This window comes from Notolabrus celidotus, chromosome 15 (genome assembly GCF_009762535.1).
Source record: "Notolabrus celidotus isolate fNotCel1 chromosome 15, fNotCel1.pri, whole genome shotgun sequence".
NCBI lineage: Eukaryota > Metazoa > Chordata > Actinopteri > Labriformes > Labridae > Notolabrus > Notolabrus celidotus.
In genome coordinates, this window is record NC_048286.1 from 7,243,999 (window position 1) to 7,256,888 (window position 12,890).

A 12,890-nucleotide genomic window follows, 5' to 3' on the forward strand; every position below is an offset into this window, starting at 1 on the left:
GAGCCCCGCTCCCGTCACGTTCAGCCTTCATTGTAACCGACGATTGAAGTTAGCCGATTCCAAGCTAGATGTGGCTAACACAATTTAGCGTAGAAAGTTCGGTATTTACACTTCTGACACCAATGTAACGTCCGTCCTGGACGCTGTAGAAAATCACGAGCCGATTCGTAGTAACTCCTTTTAATTCCCGGTCACTGTCAGCCGTGACCACGCCAGTTACAACAGTTACAACAGCAACAAAACATCCACCCGTTCAACCATGAAAAAACTCTCCTTTTTCTCCCTTCCGCTCGCACACACACTCTCTTAACTCCGCCCCCTCCTGATGCCTTCACTAACACACTGTAGGAATTCACAGCATCTACACTGAACACAACACTAACAGTAGAGCTGTTACAATACTTACTGTGGGACTAAAACCAAGCCCATCATCCTCAAACACAAATTAGGGCCGATGGGTGCAGGTTTTGTGGTCATTAAGCCTGTGCAAATGAGCAAACTACTCAGGAAAGAAGACTCACTACAAGAGTGCAATTGGTAAAACTGTAATTGTTGAGTCTTCTCTTTTGTAAAACAGATTATTTTCCTAAATTTGTCTTTCTGGTTAAAACCATCAGTTCAGCACAGAGTTAATTAAAATATTAGTATGCTGGTTTTCACTCTTTCAATGATTTGTACAAATCCTAAACAAAGAGACAAATGAACTTTATCATCAGATCTGAAGAATTCAAATAGAGAGTAGAGAAGGCGACCACATCATGTTCACGTCATCAGCAAATAAGCTCACTCACAGACTGTGTGGGTTTGACAGGAATAAAACACTGTGGTGTGTTTGCTGCTACAGAACACACTCAGTCAGTACAGCAGAGACTTCATGATGTCCATCTTTGTGATTCTGGGACTGCTGGTCTGTGTGGAGGCAGAAGGTAGGAACAACTATGAACTTATTTTACACTTTTTTTAGTCTTTTGAAAATAAAACGGACACGAAACACAACCAACTCATACATCCCACACTAACAGATCTGTGTTAGCATTATGAGGGGAGTAACTTTGAAGTGATCACAGATCATCTTTCAGTAATAAACACAACATGCACAGAGCTACAAGAGCATTCATTCTGACTTCACTCTGACTCAACTGTACTGATGACTTTGATATTTCTCTTTGTTGCAGTGACTCCTGTGTTTGTGCAGACTGGAAAGGATTTACTTCTGAATGTCACTGAAGCTGTTACTATAGGAGAAACTGATCTTTTAATATGGACTCTCAATGTCAGTAAAGATATTGCAAGACTGGATGATACTGGTAGAGTAACTATTTTCAACGGTTATTCAGGAAGAGCTGGCATTTTCCCTCGGAATCAGTCCTTACTGTTGCGGACTGTGATAAAGAGTGACAGTGGAGATTATTCAGCTCAAGTTGTGGGTGACAATCCAAAAGTTCTAGCTGAATACAAGGTCACAGTTCTGGGTAGGTTTCTGAACATTACGATTATCAAAACAAAATACTTCCTTGTTTCCAAACTCCTCATACATGTTCTGTTTGTCACAGATCCAGTGTCTCCAGTGAATCTGACAGTGAACTCCTGCAGCTCAGACTCCTCTCACCTCACAGTGACCTGCAGCACTCAGAACTCTCTTATCAGCAGGACTTTCAAATGTGATGACCAAACCTGCTCTGATGAGAGAGGAGAGAGAGCAGAGTTTACTACACCCGGAGCCTCTCTCAATTTCTACCTGCAGAACAACTCCATCACCTGTGTCCATAAGAACGAGGTCAGCAGGACAGAGGACGTCAGAAAGATTGAAGATTTATGTAAGAAGGACCCTGGTAAGACTTTGAGACAATTTTCAGAAAATCATACAAAGTTTGGTTAATTTTTTTTTTTTTTTTTTTCAGGTCCTCTGAGTTATTTCAATGATATCTCTGTGTGCACAGTGAAGAAAATTGTGATCTCTTCTGGTCTGGTCATCATGGTGTGTGCGGTCATCAGTGTTCACATCATAGAGAATGTCAAGAAGAGAACATAAACATGGAGGACTGTAAAGCTGAATGTACCCTGTGGAAACTTTGACCACACACAGCACTGTAGAACAATCTGTGATGACACAGTTCCTGTTTGTTCATATTGTACATGTGAGAGTCAGCAGGGGGCGCTGTTCATATTCCTGTCTCTGATTTTCCAGCATGCATTATAGTGCTTCAAAATAAATCAGTGACTTCTTAACTTAATCTGTTTTACTGCAAAGTTGTATTCAACCACCCTTCACGTTCAAGTACATCCAAAGTAACAGTTTAGAACATTTAATGAATACAGTATCTAGTCATACATTCACAACAGTACCAAGAATGTTATCCAGCTACCTGGTTTTCTTTAAGGGCTTTTTAATTTTTTTAACTAAGTAAAATTTTGTTGTTGTGTTACTTCTGTCAGTTTGTCTACTTGATTTCTAAAAAGCCACTATAGTACATTTTTAAACATATGGACAAAAAAACCTCTTCTGCCACATTTTATTGTAGTTGTTGAAGATGTTGTTGAAGGATGTTTATATGTCACGTTTGGCTGCAATAAAGCAACTCAGAAATGTACTGCTTCTATATTTACTTCAGCATATTAGCCACAGTGTAGAGAAGACCACAATAGACACAGATATGTAACACAGCTAAGTTAATCACTTGTGTTGATTACCAGTTTTCATATTTGTTACAATACATCCAGCGTCGGTCAGCTGACAACTTTAGTAATGACAGAGTTTTATGTCTGAGTATAGTCACCATGCAGAATTGGTTTGGTGTTTTATTTGAATGGTAAACAATGTTTTCAGCTGGTTTTCTCAGGAGCTACCTTTTCTTACTTTTAACTTGCAGGGTAGTCTGTAAATGTTGCTTCAAACTGTACGAGGATGGCTCTGGAGGCAGATAGCACGAGAAGCATTAGCATAGGTGGAGGGGGTGATGTGGTGCTCTGCCTCCTTTGTTCAAACTCAAGTCTTCAAATGTCTGTCTTCTTATGGTCACCCTCAAGTCTTTTGTCCCAGACAGTTTGGTAATCACCCAGCCATCCTCAGCTCGTTGTGGATCATCTAAAACAGGTGTGGCCCATCATCTTTACAGCACTCACAGATGAGTCTAATAGGCCGAAAAGTGTGCTGACTAATGAATGAATGGTTGGCTGTTACCAACCTTTTGTTGCTTGAGACAGAACAATTTAAATACTGATGGTAATGGTGTTGGGACTTGTGCTTCTTTATTTCAGGACTTTCTCCCTCAAATTTTCAGATGCAAAACTTCTCAAAAATACATTCTCAGAACTTGATGTGATACGTGTTGAATGTTGTTGACATAAAATGAATAAAACTACAACAACGCCATATCATTTTACTCCAAACCAAATATTGATGGTTTATGTACTCATTACTCTAACTCATCTTGTTAGTCCCCAAACTTCTTTGTTTGAGATTTCAAGAATAAGGTCTAAATTTACTTATCTTTATTATTAACTGTATTCATGTCAAATTCCAACTAAATTCTTGTAAAATGAAGTTAATTTTGTGAGAATTCCCTTGTAAATAGACAAGATTAAAGGTGTAAACTTATGTGAAAGTTACATTCACAAAAATAGAGTTGTAAAAGACCAATAATGAAAAATTAAGTTGTTAATTTAAAAGAATAAAGTCATTTCTTATTCAAAAGTCTACAAAAATAAAGTTAATAATTTGGGATAATATGTTTGTATATTTGCAAATATATTCTAATAAATGTATCAAACAATTTACGAGAATAAATGTGTTAATTCATGACTTTTTTAGAGAATAATGTGGTAATTTTACAAGAATAAATTTGTAATTTGTGAAGAAATAGTTTTTCAGCATATGGTTAATCTTTATGGAGGCAGATATAACACATTTTTTGGTATTACTTGGGCAGCCAGCTACATTACCCAGCATGAGGAACGTGGATCATCTTGTGAAGTTAGACTGAACAGCTGAGGACACACACAGGTTGCTTAAGGGTGCACATTCTTCTTCTTAGCCTTCACCAGAGAGAGAATCTACACGAGACCGAGTATTCTGTTATTTTTGAAAACTTTACTTAAGTTGTTCTTTGCAAGATTATCCACTTCCCTTATTTCAGGTCAGGTGAGCTGCTCTTCTGATCTTCACTATCAAGATAAAATATAGGTTTTACAAATTTAAAATGATTCTCTTTTTTTTCTCATGTGTTCATTTCTATGATCTCGTAAATTCATGACTTAAATCCTGAGTCCTTGTTTTTACTGGACTCATGTAAACTGATGTCATATAAATGTAATAGTTTGATTTTGTTCATCTTGAATGCGTGGTGAGAAACCCAACAAAACTGTGATTGCTCTTTGAGAGTGAACTCCTCCTCTTGGAAAGCATCATACACTGATAACCCTCCCTCCTTGACACCTGTACTTGTTCCCTCCCCCTCACTGATAAAAGCGTGTTGAAACAGGAGAGAAGGTCACTTCACACAGCAGGGGCTCAGGAGCACTGAACTGAACACGCTGAAGGAGAAAGTTTTGGCTGACTAAAGAGTGTGATCCTTTGCAGAGACAACTCTTTTCATCGGTGGACAAGAGGTGAAATGGGACAGGATGGAGTCCAGCCGGGCACTGAATCCCTCACCTGTTTGATTTGTTTGAACCTACCACAAGTACCTGTTACAATCCCCTGTGGACACAGCTACTGCATCAGCTGCATCAACACCCACTGGGACAAAGTGAGGAAAAAGAAGAATTACAGGTGCCCTCATTGTGACAAGTCCTTCACACCGAGGCCTGTCCTGCTGAAAGACACAGCGTTAGCAGTCTCAGTGGAAGAACAGAAGAAGACCGGTTTCAAAGCTTCTCCCTGCTCATTTGGTCTTGAGGATGTGGCCTGTGATGTCTGCACCGGGAGAAAACAGAAAGCCTCCAAGTCCTGTCTGCAGTGTTTGGTTTCCTACTGTGAGAAACACCTCCGGCCTCATTCCCATTCTTCTGCATTCAAGAGACACACGCTGGTGGAGCCCTCCAAGAACCTTCACGACTATGTCTGCTCTCAACACAGCAAGGTGATGAAGCTGTTCTGCCGCACTGACCAGCGGTGTATCTGTTACTGCTGCCACATGGAGGATCATAAAGGCCACAATGTTGTACCAGCTGCAGCAGCAAGGACTGAGAAGCAGAACGAGCTTGTGATAAGTCGACAATGCCTCCAGCAGACAACCCATGCCAGAGTGAGAGATGTGATACATCTTCAATGGGAGGTGGAGGCTATCAGACCCTCAGTTGTTAAAGCAGTGGAGCACAGTGAGAAGATGTTCGCTGGGCTGATCCATCTCGTGGAGAATACGAGCTCTGATGTGATGCAGCAGGTCAGATCTCAGCAGGAAACTGAAGTGGGTCGAGTCAAACAGCTTCAGGATAAGCTGGAGCATGAGATCACTGAGCTGAAGAGGAGAGACGCTGAGCTGCAGACGCTGTCACACACAAAGGGCCACGACCGTTTTTGTCTCAACCATCCATCACTATCACGACTCGGTGACCCTACAGACTCACTCGGCATCCAAACCCGTCCACTTAGGTACTTTGAGGATGTGGAGACAGCTGTTTCAGAAGAGAGAGACAAACTTGAAGATATCCTGAGGGAAAAATTGACACTGTCTCCCCCAGGCACCACAATCAGAGCTGTGTTATTGCAGTACTGGTGTGACATCACTCTGGATCCAAACACAGCGTCTGACACACTGTTACTGTCCGAGCAGAACAGAAGGGCCACAGCAGTGTGTGATCAACAGCCCTATCCTTTCCACCCTGAGAGATTCACTTATTGGAATCAAGTCCTGGGTAAAGAGACTTTGACTGGACGTCATTACTGGGAAGTGGAGGTGAAAGGGACGTTTGCTCATGTAGGCGTCACATACAAGGACATCAAAAGGGACAACAGCAGATTCTGCAGAAACCAAATTAGACTTGGATATAATGTAAACTCCTGGTCTTTCGACATCAGCCAATCAGGTTATACCTTCAAGCATGACCAGGCCGAAAGCAAAGTCACAGATCCTCTGACTCCAAGAATAGGAGTGTACCTGGATCACAGTGCAGGTGTTTTGTCCTTCTTCAGGGTCGCTAAAACCATGACTCTCCTCCACAGAGTCCAGACCACGTTCACTCAGCCTCTCTATGCTGGACTGGGAATGTATTTTCCACCAACCACTGCTAAGTTCTGTGAGCTCGCCTGCTGAGACAACAATGTGATGCAAAAAGTAAAAGATTTTCTGTGATGCCATTTTTTCCTTTTTGTAATATGTTGATATGATGTTAATTTTTTCATTGCAACAACCTGAAGACTGAAAGCACCAGGTCTTCTCCCGGGGGGTCTCTAATGTTCAGTTTGAAGAATTCTCTGGTTTAATCCACATTCAAATTGACAAGTTTTGTTCCAAGAATAACTTTCATCTGAAAATATACTTGGTTGACAGGATTTGTAAATAAAACGTTTTTTTTTTCTATCAATAAAGTTACTTTTTAACATGAACTTGAAACTGTCTGTTTCTAATTTTCCTAATCTGTTACACCACACAAATACCAAACCAATGCTTCCAAATACCTAACCAAATACAACAAGTCACCATAAAACCACAATTACAGTAATCAAAGATATTGTTTATTGTATAGAGTTTAGATTCTGCACATAACATCATCAAATAAGAGCCATTAATCGTCTTACTGCTGATGGAATTGGGGCACAATATCACGTTACAACATACACTACCCTTCAAAGGTTTGGAAACACCTTCTCATTCAGCGGTTTGTATTTAATTTAATTATTTTACCCATTGTAGATTAACACTGAAGACATCAAAACTATGAAAGAACGTGTATGGAATTATTTAATGAAATGTTAAACAAAGCAGAATATGTTTTATATTTTAGCTTCTCTAAGGCAGCCCGCTAATGCCTTGACGACAGCTTTGCACACTCTTGGTATTCTCTCAGTCTGCTTCATGAAGTGGTCTCCTGGAATGGTTTCTAATTAACATGAACCTTGTCAAGAGTTCATTTGTAGAATGACTTGCCTTCTTAATGTGTTTGAGACCATCAGTTGTGTTGTTCAGAGGTAGGGTTAGTACACAATGGATAGCTCTATTTGACTACTGTTGTAATCCAGATTATGGCAAAACCAGATTATTTCATAGTTTTGATGTCTTCAGTATTAATCTACAATGTGGAAAATAATTAAAATAAATAAAAAACTATTGAATGAGAAGGTGTGTCCAAACTTTTGACTGGTAGTGTAGGGAAACAGTAATGTGATTCTCTTATTTGAGTTGAGGTGGAAATGAGTCCTCTATTCCAATAAGTGTTGGGAAGTTGTGTACATTTTCAAAAAGGTTGGGAAGGTGACAATAAAACACTGAAACGTTGTGTTATATTTAAGCCAAACACCTGGAGGGACATCTTCCCACTAAGAGGTACAACAGGTAAACTAACTATATCATAAGGTATTTCAGAGAGGCAGTGTCTCTCAGGAGAAAAGATGGGAAAAGGTTTCCCATTCTTTGAGAAACTGTAATACACCTTAGTGTTAAGTTCCAAAACATTTTGGGATTTCATCATCTACTGTTCATAAAATGGTTAAAATTTGAGACAATCAGGGAAATATTTGCAAAAGGGACACGGTTGAAAACTAATACTGGATGTCTATAATCTTCAGGCTGTACTCTAGTAATAACAGTCATGACTCTTTAGTGGAAATCACTGCATGGGCTCAAAATAACTTCCAAAAAACCCTGTCTGTGAACAAAGTTCATCACTGCAGCTACAAATGCAGGTTAAAGCTGTACCATGCAGAAATGAAACCTTATATCACATGATCCAGGAACATATCTTGGGAAATTTTGAATTGGGGCTGTATATAAAGTTAATGTAGTTGTGGTCTGACACACATTAAAAAGCAGAACTTCAGGTTGAGGCTGTCATGGAGACTGATAGCTTCATCACACCAATGCTAAATATTCCCTTGTTGCAATGTTTAAATCCAGGATTTTAAAACCTCATATTTAATATTTCTTGGATTGAAAATATCTATCCATTAGTGATATTTTGATTTTTGAAGTGACAACATTGATTTTATTAAAAACTAAACAATTAATGTTTTCCTCCTATATTGTCTTAATCACTTCAACTTATTATCTGAGTTTCAAAAGTTTGGAGTTAGCCTGTTTCCTCCAACTCAAACACGGTTTCCTAGTTTTTGGTCCACACCCATGGTTTTGTAAACTCACAAAGCAGTAAAAATAATTTATGTGAGATTATGTGACGCCTAGGGTGGTCATACTCAGTCCCTCCTCACTTTATGCATACACAACAACAGGGACCCACTCTGAAGCCCACATGGTCCAAGCCATTGCCCACACCTGCACTGAAATAGGTCAGAAATGGCCCCATCAAGCCCAAACTGAACAATGGTGCTGTTAGGATGGACCATCTCCACACAAAAGAGAGGTAGGACCAAATTTCAAATGTTACTGACAAATGGGATTATTTGCATGAATCCTCCTTATCAACAAACTAGTACTCCCCATCCCCCAAGTGGCCCTAAAGTCAGTGATGATTCAGGCTTTGAATAAGTACCGGTGCAAACATCTGTCTTAATTTCTTGGAGGGGGGTTACACAACCCAACTTTAGTATCCGGGCACAGGGTAACAACCAGGGCCGTCATTGTCAGTTCTTCTCCACCATGTCCAAACACAACAACAAGTACCTCGACCATCCACCCTAAGCCAACATGATCCAAGCCATTGTAGACACCCGCACTGACTTGAGAACAGGTCAGGGCAGCCAAATGGCCCAGTCAGAATTAACATGAATGACCGTCAACACTCAAAAAGACAGGGTAAGCTTTCAAATGTTCATTTGTTTGGGTTGTTTGACTCAGCCAATCAATCTGAGCTCTGGGAAATGACAAAGGCTGCGGTCGTCAGTCCCCCATCAATAGGCCATACATATTAAAATAGGACCTTTAGCACCGACCACAGGTTTCAGGTCATTGTCCACCTGAGCACTGAGAACAGGATGCAGAAGTAAACCATTTACAATAGTGCAGCTGAACTGCACTGAAATTGATACATGGGCAACAGATCTGCCAGCTGCTTTGTTGTAAAAGAAAATTAGTGTTTACATTTCCAGACTCCCTTGAATGCATCATGAGTGATTGATCTGATCTCTGTGAGAGGAATAAGTATTTTACAAGTAGTTTTTTTTCCTCTTGAGGGGAGATTTAACAAAGTTTGCACTATTAATTTGGTAAACATCAGCCAGGACCACTCTCTTTTGGCGGTATGGCTCTGTTCTTTGAGCTCCCTGCCCTTCCATCTGCCTCAGTGGAATGCCAAAGCCTGAGCTGGGATGAACACACATCCCCTCTCTGTTTAATGTGCAGCCATGAAAAGCAAAGGTAGGGGGAGCAGCAGCAGCACAAAAAAAAAAAACAGGTGTGCAGAACAGAGCAAGCACCAGTGACAAAACATATGACACTGCTAACATCAGACACAGCAGAAAGGGAGGAGCCAGGGTGAAGGTGGGTTGCAAAGACCTATTTGAAACAGATGAACAGGCACTACTCTGAAGGATGTAAGGGACCATACATGAAAGCATGTATTATTTTTTTACCCTTTAAATGTTTGAATCAGCTACAGAGAAGTGTGGCAGGCTGAAGTATGTATGTTCAGTTAAAATATTTACTCTAAACTTTGCCGCATGGTAAGAGAGGAAGGGAAAGTCACTGCCCCTCTGAAAGGAAACTCCTCCTTCATGAGTGCAACGTTGACTTTTAACCCCGCCCTGTTGGGATCTTCATTGTGTGCTCACATTTCCTTGCTCCCGCCCTCTCACTGATAAAACAGAGCTAACGCTTATACGTCAGACAACCAACACAGCGAGGGCGAGTGAGCACTGCGCAGGGAAGACCAACCAGGAATCAAAGGGAGACAGGCGTTAAAGTGCTGCATTACAACTAGAGGTTGGAATGGCGCACAACATTCAGGTGGTCAGAGAGACCATCTCTTGTTCCATCTGTCTGGACCTCTTGAATGAGCCGGTGACAATTTCCTGCGGTCACAGCTACTGCATGAGCTGTATTGAGACCCACTGGGATGAGAAGGGAGTCTACAGCTGCCCTCAGTGCAACAAGACCTGTACATCGAGGCCTGTACTGGTGAAGAGCACCATGTTAGCAGATTTAGTGGAGGGACTGAGAAGGTCTGGACTCAAAGCTGCTCCTGCTGATAACTGCTACGCTGGACCAGAAGACGTGGCCTGTGATGTCTGCACTGGGAGGAAACGCAAAGCTTGCAAGTCCTGTATGCAGTGTCTGGTCTCTTACTGCGAGATGGACCTTCATCATTATCACAAATCTCCTGCCTTTAAGAAACACAAGCTGATGGAGCCCTCGAAGGATCTCCAAGAGAAGATTGGGTGCCACATGAATCAGCAGTCTGCCTGTCTCTGCTCTGAGGAGGAGCACAAAGACCATGACACTGCTGCAGCAGAAAGGACTGAGAGGCAGAGAGAGCTCGAGGTGAGTCTACAGAACATCCAGCAGAGGATTCAGGACAGAGAGAGAGATGTGAAGCTGCTTCAACAGGAGGTGGAGGCTATCAACGGCTCCGCTGATAAAGCAGTGGAGCACAGTGAAAAGATGTTCACTGAGCTGATCCGTCTCATGGAGAAAAGACGCTCTGATGTGAAGCAGCAGGTCAGATCCCAGCAGGAAACTGAAGTGAGTCGAGTCAAAGAGCTTCAGGAGAAGCTGGAGCAGGAGATCACTGAGCTGAAGAGGAGAGATGCTGAGCTGCAGAAGCTGTCACACACAGAGGACCACAAAAAGTTTCTACAGGACTACCCCTCACAGTCAGCGCTCAGTGAATCTACACACTCATCAGGCATCAAGACCCGTCCTCTGAGGTACTTTGAGGATGTGACAGTGACTGTTTCAGAAGTCAGAGATAATCTACAGGATGTCCTGAGAGAGAAATGGACAAACATCTCCCAGACAGTGACTGAAGTGGATGTTTTACTGTCACACCTGGAGCCCAAGACCAGAGCGGAGTTCTTACAGTATGCATGTGACATCACACTGGATCAAAACACAGCAAACAAACAGATGTTGTTATCTAAAGGGAACAGAAAAGTAACATTGGTGATCAAGAGACAGCCTTACCCCAATCACCCAGACCGGTTTAGTCACTGGCGTCAGGTCCTGAGTGGAGAGAGTCTGACCGGACGGTGTTACTGGGAGGTGGAGTGGAAAAGAGAAGGCATTTATGTAGAAGTTGCGTACAAGAGTATCTGCAGGAAAGCGAAAGTAGATGAGTGCTGTTTTGGATACAATCTGAAATCTTGGGCGTTGGAATGTTTCAACAAGAAGTATGAAGTATGGCACGGCATCGTCAACATCCCCGTCTCAGGTCCATGGTCCAACAGAGTAGGAGTGTACCTGGATCACAGTGCAGGTGTTCTGTCTTTCTACAGCGTCTCTGAGACCATGACTCTCCTCCACAGAGTCCAGACCACGTTCACTGAGCCTCTATATGCTGGACTTTGGCTGCGGTACCCCTCTGCTAGACTCATGGCTGAGATCTGTAAGCTAACTTAGAAGTTATTTAAAGGACTCTGGCTTCATCTCTGTTTCCTGGTTTGTTGCTGAGGCCGTGTTTGTTGTTGCATTTCCTGCTCGGTCAACCTTTGTGGGTTGCACAATTACATTATCTCATGTGTTGAAGTACGAGTCACTGAAAGTAGCACCCCTCGCTATGTCTTGCTTTTATTTAAACATCTTTTGTTCCTAATGCAGCTATTCTCAATCTTTACATGAAGACACTAAAGAGACATTTAACAGACTGACAGTTTTTGATGTGTGAACACACTGAAGTTTGATTTCAAAAATAAAGAAAATGTCAGCAAAGTGTTTTCTTGTCTCCATGATATCGTAGCTGGCTGTTGAAGAAATGAATACTTACTGTGGGACTAAAACCAAGCCCATCATCCTCAAACACAAATTAGGGCCGAATGAGTGCAGGTTTTGTGGTCATTAAGCCTGTGCAAATGAGCAAACTACTCAGGAAAGAAGACTCCCTCCAAGAGTGCAATTGGTAAAACTGTAATTGTTGAGTCTTCTCTTTTGTAAAACTGATTATTTTCCTAAATTTGTCTTTCTGGTTAAAACCATCAGTTCAGCACAGAGTTGATTAAAATATTAGTTTGTTGGTTTTCACTCTTTCATGGATTTGTACAAATCCTAAACAAAGAGACAAATGAACTTTATCATCAGATCTGAAGAATTCAAATAGAGAGTAGAGAAGAGGACCACATCATGTTCACACCATCAGCATATGAACTCACTCACAGACTGTGTGGGTTTGACAGGAATAAAACACTGTGGTGTGTTTGCTGCTACAGAACACACTCAGTCAGTACAGCAGAGACTTCATGATGTCCATCTTTGTGATTCTGGGACTGCTGGTCTGTGTGGAGGCAGAAGGTAGGAACAACTATGAACTTATTTTACACTTTTTTTAGTGTCTTGAAACACGACCAACGTAATACATCCCACACTCACAGATCTGTGTTAGCATGATGAGGGGAGTAACTTTGAAGTGATCACAGATCATCTTTCAGCATTGATTACTGCAACTCCCTTTTTACAGGCCTGCCCAAAAAGTCTCTCAAGAAACTGCAGGTTGTTCAGAACGCTGCTGCCAGAGTTTTAACGAGGAGAAAGAAAAGCGATCACATCACCCCACTTTTAATAACTTTGCACTGGCTCCCTGTTTCTTTTAGAATTGATTTTAAAGTCCTTTTACTTGTTTTTAAAGCT

The 12,890-nt window shown here is 41.5% G+C and overlaps 2 protein-coding genes across 2 annotated transcripts; both read left to right on the forward strand.

Moving 5' to 3' along the window:
• Positions 1 to 4,613: 4,613 nt before the first annotated feature.
• Positions 4,614 to 6,254, forward strand: LOC117826638 (tripartite motif-containing protein 16-like). Its single transcript, XM_034702840.1, has one exon. It carries the CDS (start codon positions 4,614 to 4,616, stop codon positions 6,252 to 6,254), a length of 1,641 nt encoding a protein of 546 aa, XP_034558731.1.
• A 3,786-nt stretch (positions 6,255 to 10,040) lies between these two features.
• LOC117826639 (tripartite motif-containing protein 16-like protein) lies at positions 10,041 to 11,669 on the forward strand. The gene has a single exon (XM_034702841.1). It carries the CDS (start codon positions 10,041 to 10,043, stop codon positions 11,667 to 11,669), a length of 1,629 nt encoding a protein of 542 aa, XP_034558732.1.
• The last annotated feature ends 1,221 nt before the right edge of the window (positions 11,670 to 12,890 follow it).

What these genes read in the sequence shown, in the direction of transcription:
- LOC117826638 (XM_034702840.1), top strand. Translation starts at nt 4,614, where the DNA reads ATGGGACAGGATGGAGTCCAGCCGGGCACTGAATCCCTCACCTGTTTG.
- LOC117826639 (XM_034702841.1), top strand. Translation starts at nt 10,041, where the DNA reads ATGGCGCACAACATTCAGGTGGTCAGAGAGACCATCTCTTGTTCCATC.